A 9,577-nucleotide genomic window follows, 5' to 3' on the forward strand; every position below is an offset into this window, starting at 1 on the left:
AACCTTCCAATGGCCCCACCAACAGCCCTGCTCTCCAATGCTATCTCTTCTCTTATGCCCCACATGACTAGCGATATACCCTCCTGCTAGCTCGATTCTCATTAAACCCTTCCAGAAGGCAGCAACTACCAAAATCAGTCAAAAATCATGCCAGAAAAATAAAGCTGGATAACCTTTTACCATGTTCGTAAAACTCAGTTTACTGAGGAGTATGATGAGTCATACAGAATTTGAATTCTCACTGTTCAAAAACAATTCTGGTAGGTTATTCCAGAGCTTCTCTATGACCCCAACTATCCTGCCTAATTTATTCATAGATTAAAATCTGTAAATTTGTTCTTTTGCTAAAACTAGCCGTTAAATAGCTTTCTTGCTGCTCATCTCCTTCTAATGTTTTCAGGGAGCAAAAAGGTCTTATCATCATTCTTTACTTCACTAGGCTAAAAAAAAAATTACAGCTCTTTCATAGTTATCTGTGATATAACTGATTCTCCTTTCCTCTCATCCTTCTCATTACCACCTTTTGTACTTGCTGTTGCTTGAGTTAATCTTCCCTCATCAAGGTGATCCAAGTGTTGTAATATTCTAGGTATGATCTGAACAGTGCCTAAGTGCTACTACTTCTCTATTCCTGTTAGGGATCACTCCTGGACCCCAGATGCACTGTAGTCACATGTCCAGTCAACATAGCTGGGTCTTAACTCCGAGCTCTGTGTAAACGCTGTAAAAATTTGATAAGCTTTGAACTAACAGTTCAAATACTTCCTGCATATGGTTTACCTTGATTTTTAAAAGCCTTCTTTGAAGGTTAAACTATGTTACTCCATTAGCTCACTGACACTACTCTTCCTTAGTGCACCGTGGAACAGGTGGAGGTTTCCTAAGAGTCTGTTATCTTTTCAAAGGCCTTTCCCCCTCCTACCATTTCTGGAGTACAGTGTTTGTATCACCTCTCTTAATGAAGAATTTAATTGCCCCGAGTTTCCTCCCTCATTCCTGAAAATGGGAACAGTGAACTATTAAACTTAGTTTTTACCTATTGTTAACTTCATTCCTTTAGAATCCCCATACATAACAGCTAAGTTACAATCATCTAGATAAGAGAAATAACACAGAAAAAGCTAAATTTGCACCAGTTTCGAGAGAAAATAAGCTACAACAATAACAGAAAAGTTTTATAAAGTACTAATGACATGTGCATTTTCCCTGAATAACGTAACTGCACCAAGCTACATACTGATGAAAAGATGTCATGTCTTGAAAGAATATGTCGTTTGAGAAACACTGATCGCATTTCCACTTTAGCAGACTTTCAGAAGTACTCTAGCTTTGGATTAGATGATCTCCTAAAGGTCTTTTCAACCTGATTTACCATATGAACTCGTTTTTATTTTTCATCATTTACATACCGTGAAATTCCATTCTTCCTGAATTTTTACTTGTCATCTCATTTCCTGATCAACTATTCAGGAACAAACCCTACAAAGACACAGGACTGCCAGGCCAGGAAAAGTTACAGCTATTTTCACATCACCCAGTAATTACAATGAAGGCCAGCTTTGCCAGACTAATGACGTGTTACTTCAAGAAACAAAATTGGAAAAGGAGTGAAGTTAACTGGAATAATAACCACAACTATGTAGAATAGGGTAAGAAAAAATAAAACAAAAAAGACAACAGCAAAATGTATGGTGGGGGATGTCAAGAAACTAGAGATGTCACCCTCTGAGATGATACAAAATAAGGATGGGGTTTACTTAGGCATTCTGGGGACAGTTTTTGCTTTTTCTTTTTTGAGTTTCCATCTCTATTTAGACCTTTAGTAAAAAATAATTACGAGACAGCAATATTGCTACTGCTCTTTCTTCTTCAGAGCTGGATATCCTCAAGCTTCTGAGCACTTCACTCCGATCAAGTCTTTTCCTTTCTCCACCTCTGCCCCCACCTCACCAAAAGACAAAGGCTTTATGTAAATGAACAAGAAAGCTTTCTCATACTAACTGATTCAGTCCAAATCTGCAACGTTACCAGCAGTATCAGCTCTTTTCCTGTAGACTTGTGACAAGTATTATACGATGGCATGTGCAAATTCCCCATTATAGCAATGTCTTGTGTTTCCTATGTTCTTTTAAGGATTTGTTGAGCAAACAGAACGCAACAAAATAACACTATAAGACTACTGCCTGTAACTGTAAGCTCAGAACAGCTTTAAGTTTCCTTTTTAAGTGAGGACTGGATGACAGTCCTCACAACTTGTTACCTCCTGCATAAATGCACTATGACAATCTGTGCTCCCAACAGCACGCATTCTAAGAATATAAATCTGCAAGTGCGAGAAGAAAGATGAGACATGCCAAGAGATAAAGTTCAATACAACATCTGGCCAAAAGCAAAACGGGTCTAATCCCAGAGTACTGACCTATCTCCTGGACAAGACAATCTTTCATTTTAAACTTTGACACCATGAACTGATACGCAAGCTTTAGGTGTCAGAACTTCTGTCTGTTCTGTATTCTCAAAAATAGCTCAGCAAGCAAGAAAGACAGTCTGACATTCAGCTCAGTTTCAAAGCTGCTAATGAAGAGCAGTTTCAAAAGCAGTATGCTTAAACTTCTGGTAGAACAATCATGTTGCAGATTTACCGTTCTTAAAGGAGTACAGGTATTTGTGAAAACACAGGGACAGCTTTTACAAGCAAGTACACTCAACACATGTGAGGAGTTACATATTCGCCTTTCAGCACACCTCCGCCACTGGACAGTGTTTCCATAGATTTCCCATCTTACAGATCAGAACAACAGGAAATGAGCAAACAGGATGCTTAGAGACAAACCTTGGATTTGAACTTCATGATCTTATACTTCGGTGAAACGCAGTCATTAAATTCCTTGAAAACACTCATTATAGTTACCGGAGTCTCCGTCTCTTTGCCAGTGGATAACTCAATTTCCTCAAAAAACAAAAGTCCAGTTTTACAAATTAACACAAAATGCTAGCAGCCACGACTTAGGTTGAATTTTTTTAATTTGAATTTTGCTTCGCTATTATGAATCACACATATCTTTCTTAACGGAAAATGCAATCAGCCAAGAAACCCGCAATTTAAGAATCATTATTTGAAACGGTTTAAAAAGCACTAAGTTGTCTAATAATACTTCAGGACAACTTTATTTCCTAAGCAGCAAGTGTGAAGGTAAAAGTTCATCTGCAGTTGTTAGTTAAGGTCAGGGAGAAGCTGCAACACTCTACTCTGCATCTCACATGGGATATACCATGTATACATTGTACTTAACTTTACCACCTACATCAGACAACACTGGTTTCAACAGTTCCTATAAACACACTGCTAGAACTCAAAACCTGCCATAAGCTGAATGAAAGGTACTTATATTTGACATGCTGAAAAGATATACTTACTGTTTCACGTGGCAGTAGATAAACAGTTCTCTCAATATTTTTTACTGTCACACAACAGCTTACGTAGGTGTTTGCAGACTCAATCCAAACTTTACCAAACAAAAATACTACACCTAAGGAAGAAAGGCAGCGTGTAAGAATTCCACACACAATTCTTAAATGAATCATTCTTAATGTTGCCTGAAGCAGCTTATTATGTATTCTTGCATAGAAAAACAACCATTTCTGGTTTAGCTCCTTGAACAACAAATCTTTCCAATGTATCGGCACGTTCTAAATTGTTTAAAATGCATTTTACAATTAGATACCTGTATAGTTCTTCATGTCCCTATCTCCATCACTATAGTAACACCCCGATACGTGAAATTCAAAATGGCCAGTCTCAGAATTCTGTTCTGGTATTCCATTTCTACCTACATTAGTTTGCTAATTCACAAGGAGAAGGAGGAAGAACAGAGAAGTCAGTGAAAGCTGAAAATAATCAGAATGCCTGTGCTGTCAATCACTCCTGAAACATGTATTACTAAACAGTTTTTCATTCTTCAGCTAGACCACTACAAATAACTCATTTTTCCTACACTATCACCATGAGATCAAGACTATTACTACTAAAACCCAGTGAAATACATTCTGAAGACAAACAGAAGCTGATCAGCTGTGAAAAGTTTCCAACTGACTATTTTTAACAAATGAGGACACTGTAAGTTTTAAGACGTTGCAAGAAATCCTGGACGCTAAGACCGAAGTTGTAACCAAAGTAGACATTCAGAAAGCCTGTACAGAGCAAGACTAGCGCAACTGATCTCACTGTGGACCGTGTCATTATTGTACACGCACATTTCTGAGCCAAGACAACCTGGCATTAGCACAAAAGCATGCGACCTGCTAATCAAGTGATGTTAAACTTGAAGAAAACCATAGAACAAACCCAGCTGACTTTCACATACCGTTTATGAATCACAAGTAAAATAAACTTCTAAGTAAAACTCAATAACCTGGCTTCACCTGAGTTCCCTTCAAACTCCGAGTAATTTGGAATTTGGTTATACGAAACACATTCTTCCTACAGTACATAACTACTGATGAAATCAGAAATATCAGAACTGAGACTGTCTCAGAAACAGAGTGTCACATAAACAGGACTTTGGAACCCACGTTTCTCCCTGTATCACAATGCACAAACAAGTCCCTGGTTAAGAGTTAGAATTTATCTTTGCCATGCGATCTGTCGGATGTAAAGGCACCTTTCTTACTCCATTAAAGCAAAGATAAATCAGTCAAGACGCACTAAGACGGATGACAGAATTAGAGTGACAGGCTAAGAAAAATCATTTCTTGAGTGCTTGGAATAGATGTGAACAAGACTACTTTTGTCAAGGACAGAGAATGCTGCATTTTTGAAGATGATGAGAGCAAGATACAAGCTTCAGCTGCACAAAGTATCTTAAGAGATTCTAATACAGAGGCAATCTTCAAGATTTAGACAGTTTGAATAAAATGATCTAGAAAGAGCTCAAATTACAGATCCAAGTGACAGGGAAGAAAATTCTTGTCCCCAGCAATCTTTTTTTTTTTAAGGGATAAAAAAAACCTCAGATAGATTTGTATCACACAGAAAGATGAAACTGTGGGAAGAACCACGAAACCATAGCTGGTTGCTTGAACAGCTGGTAATACTAAGAGCATGGAGAAGATAACCTGTTAGAGGCGCACATAAGCGGGTAAGGTAGAAAGAAGGATGCATAAGCCAGACAAAGACAGAGTGAAAGCCTTCCTGAATTACAAAGACAAACTTCAATCAACTCTAGCATGGATAAATAAGTGGTCTTAATCCCCAGATTTCACAGAATCAGAGTAATTTAGGATGGAATGAACCTTTGGAGGTTACCAGTCGAACACCCACCCACATACACACACATCTAACATCAGAGATATTTCATATGTAAAACCAAGAAATGAGAGAAGAGATCTCGGGCCTACCCCCTGTAAGCCTGATTATGGAAAGAAGAAGAAAGAAAAAATCGGAATAAAGCTTATAAAACACAAAGTCTGTGAAAAGAAGTATCATGCTACCGGTGAACCAAAAAGCAAGCAAAGTGAAGAGAGAGGGAAAGTGTCTTGCAGAGGGGAAAGAAAGGGCAGTTTTTATTCATTATTGCTTTAAAATGTTAATATGATTACAATTCTCAAATTCTCTGCCTAAGATAGCAAAGGGAGTTATGAAAAGTAAGTCCCCAAAAAATCATTAAGTTTGAAAGTCTTATGATTATGCTATAGTATTTACTCTTCAGGCAATGCATTTGACATCACAGCAAATGAGGCATAAACAAAGATCATGAACATGTTAAACAAAAAGCAATATGAAAATTTTCCCTTCTACATTACTAATTGAAAACAGGTGCAGTCTTTATTATTCAATCCTGAAAAAGGCATAATGAGAGAAGAACACTCCTTGCATGCGAGGAACAGAAATCCTTTCATAATTAAGTTCCATTCAGCAACCACTGACTTAGAAGACAAAAAAAAAGGGAAAAGAACAATAGCAGGGTCTTTAAAAGAAGCAATTTTATATTAAAGCCATTGATTTCATCAAAATATCTATGATTATTGCCACTCCCATCACCAAGCTGTTCAGCCCAGCACAGTCTCATATTTAAGTTTGGCATCCCAACTCACAATAAAAGGTGTAACAAAGAAACACATCTGACTCAATGCTTACAGCATCAACCCAAAAAAACCTTCAACAACATATGGAAGAACCTTCCGGTAAACCCACATGAAGCACAAATCAAAAATCCAAGATCCTAAAGCTGCTGATGAAATGAGAGGACGGATGGGAAATGCTGAGAACAGATGTGACCATGACTTCTCCTGTCAGGGCTGCGAGATCAGAATGCTGCAGTTTTGAAGACGGCGAGAGCCAGGATTCACGCTTCAACTGCACCAAGTATGTTAAGGATGTAAATCCAAAGACAATTTTCAAGGTTTAGACAGTTTGAATAGTCGGATCTAGAGAGATCTTGTATTTTTCAGGTCACCTTCCTCCCTTGATAGACATACCTCTCCTTCATATAAAATTGAGCAACTGCTATTGTACGGGCCTTCTAATAACCCACCAGAATTTTACACTACATTTCCAGAAACAAGAAGAAAGCATGCTCAGTTGTTGCACCACTAAGTAATAAATTAACATCAGTTTACTCCTGGAATGTAGAGGGTTTTTAAGGCCAATGGGTCAACAACACTAAGAAGGGCTAATAGCTCCCTTTGTACCTCCCTACTACAAGAGACCACATTCCTACTTTCCTCTTCACAGTCATAGTACAAGGGGTGAATGTACAAGTTATAGAGCACAGAGAGACGGGCCATCTTGACATAATCTAGGCAAGTTTGAAAACCCCAGTTACATAAAAACAATCAGAATGGCATTTTCTGCTTTTAACTGAAGAGTTACCTGGCTGACTGTACTGATCTTCATAAGCATCCAGCCAATAAAATCTGAAGACTTGATCATCATTTTCCCCATTCACAAGTGGAAGGAGATTGGGGTCCAACTGAACTTCTGCCACTCCTAGATCAGCTTCATCCTCATCAATTCTGTCCCAGCATGAGATATCTGGGAGAGAACTTCTGTGGGTTTTGCAGAAGAAGAAAGAAACAAGAAGTAAAATTGTGCCTTTGCTACAACCACTGCACTGCTGTTTTGCTTTTTTTCAGCCTTATATTCTCACAACTTTTATTACTCTTTCCACTACTAAGCAACATTCCCAACAGTTGCATATCCGCAGATTTCTTCTGAAAACAAGGATGGAGTGACAAAGAGAGAAACCAACATACAAGGACGGTTCTCAACTCACAGGCTTTAAATGTATTTCATCCATCTCTACAAGTTGCTCAGTGGGAACAAGACAGCTTCATCAGAACCTTTTTAGTCATTAGTCATTAGATGTTTAAGTCTTTTTGATCACTCAGATATTTTACTGTTTAAAGTTACAGAAACATATGATTCAAGATTCTTCCAAACAACAAACACGCACACACACACACACCGCCCCCAGGGGGAAAAAAACCTTTTTCTCTTCTTTCCAAAAACTGAGCTGTTTACTATGTGAAATTACTTTTAGTAGTAGTTAAAAGTAGTGTCACTAACATTATGAAATACTGTCATAGTCGCTTAGAACAAGTATCACTAGCAATTCTTCATTTTTGCTTACTATCATTACAGTCTATTGTTCAACACCCACACTGAGTCACCTCAACGTACCTAAATACATGTTCTGTTGTCATGTGCTAAACCCCAAATACATCAAGTATTTTTCAATTAAGTAGCTATCAGCATGTTGAACATTACCATTTTTGGAGTCACTACAAAAAAACATTGCATAGCGTTCTCATGATTCTGTCTGTATCACAGTTACCCCACTGGCAAAGATAAACATGAAGACCAATCTAAGGTTTATGGATTCTGATAGGCTTTCTGGTGGAAAGAAAAAAAAAAAAAGATTCTTACAAGGCAGATGTCTCTTTCTTCCCTGATTCCAGCTGCTCTGCCTCCTTCTTTTCAATTTCCTTGTCTCTCTTCAAGCTTCCAACTGTCTCAGGTACAGTCTCCACAGGCTCTGCTTCCATAGGTTCATCAAAGTCCTCCTCATCAAAATCCATCACTCCCTGATCATCGTCTGGAAATGTTGCACATAGAACTAAAGGCCTCAGTCATTATACTACAGCAGTATGCAGAGGTAGCACACTGTATGCATGATCATAATATACAGTACTAATATACAAACAAAACGTCACATTTAAACCAAGTGTCTAACTAGTGTAAATTAACGAGTGTTTTAACAGTAATACGTCATTTTTAAAGAGCTTCCAGAACTCGGTTTTGATTCCTTTTCATTACCTTCAACAGCTTTCTCTTCTGTTGTCTTCAATATTCCCCCATTTTCTGTAGCTTTTTGCACATATTTGGTATCATCATTTTCAGAGACTATGACAGATTTTGCTGTGTAATTGGGATGTTTAGGACGAAATGAAGCTGGAGGAAGAGCTTCCTTTCTGAGATGAGCAGGAGCCTTCTTTGATATAGGGGTGATTACCTGAAAGACATTTCAGCCATGAGTTAAAAATTCTCTTAAGAGCAAAAGGGGTGGGGGGGTGTGAATCTAACAATATCTGTTTGCAGAACTAGTTAACTGGAGCTAGAGGAAAAGCTCCACATATTTTGCAGTATGACAGCTGAAACTCCTCAAAACTTTAAATTCTGTGGTATCGTTTCTGCTGTGATGTGTTTCTACCGTAATTTTAAACAGCAGTTTACAACAAGCCACGTTTGACATATAATTAAGGCTGTGGTTATTTTCACTGGTTTTCCCACACAGTTTTATGCCATTCCTAAATTAAAACTTCCGCATCAACCGAGCACGTGACAATATGTGTTAGGCAGGGATAGAGCCTGGAACAACCAGGGAAGGCCAGTATGGCAGTTTTCACCTGTTTATATCAGAAATGAGTTCAAGATGCCAGGACACCATGGGTCTAGAGAACAGAATGGAATTTCTCCATGCTACAGACGTTAGAGGGAGAGCAAGTAAAACAAAGAATCCACATTTCAGCATGCTCTGCAAGCCTAAACCCTGAGGCAATGAGCACACAGTTGGTTTTGCAGACAGGATACCGCTACGGCAGCAGCTACAGAACGTCTTCTTAGGGAAGGTGTGTATCAAGTGGCCTCCACCACGAGCAACAACAGGTCTCTATATCCACTGTCCCTTAACCTGCAGCAAGGTCAAAAAACCTTTATCTTCAAGGAAAGCTGTTATTTATAGACAGAATTTAGAGTCACACACAATCATTTCTAGGGTTTTAATCTCGGCACAGTCAGCCCTTCACTCACCTGAAAGAGAAAGCAAACGTGAGCTAATATACCTTCATCAACAATTTTTTGCTAGCCCAGCCAAATTAATTTATTCATACTTATATTCCAGCTTGTCTCCTGAAGCACAAGAAATCACTGCCATCTTGCTTTTTATGACCATTTATCTTCTAAGGCTGCACTCGTCATCTGTTTCACTGTAAAACATCTCCAATTCCTTCTCCTAGGACCACAGAAGCTATCATCTGAGCAGCCTGCCTGGGAATTTATTTCCTGCTCAGGGTTTCC

The 9,577-nt window shown here is 38.5% G+C and overlaps 1 protein-coding gene across 1 annotated transcript in view; it reads right to left on the minus strand.

Moving 5' to 3' along the window:
* Nucleotides 1–2,833: 2,833 nt before the first annotated feature.
* Nucleotides 2,834–9,577, minus strand: part of LOC104497322 (DNA polymerase alpha catalytic subunit-like) — a gene marked incomplete at its 3' end in the record, with an annotated part of 12,151 nt that continues 5,407 nt past the window's right edge. Inside the window, exons 7-11 of the mRNA XM_010140561.1 lie at nucleotides 8,318–8,513; nucleotides 7,928–8,096; nucleotides 6,872–7,047; nucleotides 3,418–3,530; nucleotides 2,834–2,950 (exon numbers count right to left, since the gene is read on the minus strand). Coding sequence (XP_010138863.1) covers nucleotides 2,834–2,950; nucleotides 3,418–3,530; nucleotides 6,872–7,047; nucleotides 7,928–8,096; nucleotides 8,318–8,513 — 771 coding nt within the window. The remainder of the gene's footprint in view (nucleotides 2,951–3,417; nucleotides 3,531–6,871; nucleotides 7,048–7,927; nucleotides 8,097–8,317; nucleotides 8,514–9,577) is intronic.

The sequence above is a fragment of the Buceros rhinoceros genome, unplaced genomic scaffold, assembly GCF_000710305.1.
Source record: "Buceros rhinoceros silvestris isolate BGI_N320 unplaced genomic scaffold, ASM71030v1 scaffold5757, whole genome shotgun sequence".
Classification (NCBI taxonomy): Eukaryota; Metazoa; Chordata; class Aves; order Bucerotiformes; family Bucerotidae; genus Buceros; species Buceros rhinoceros.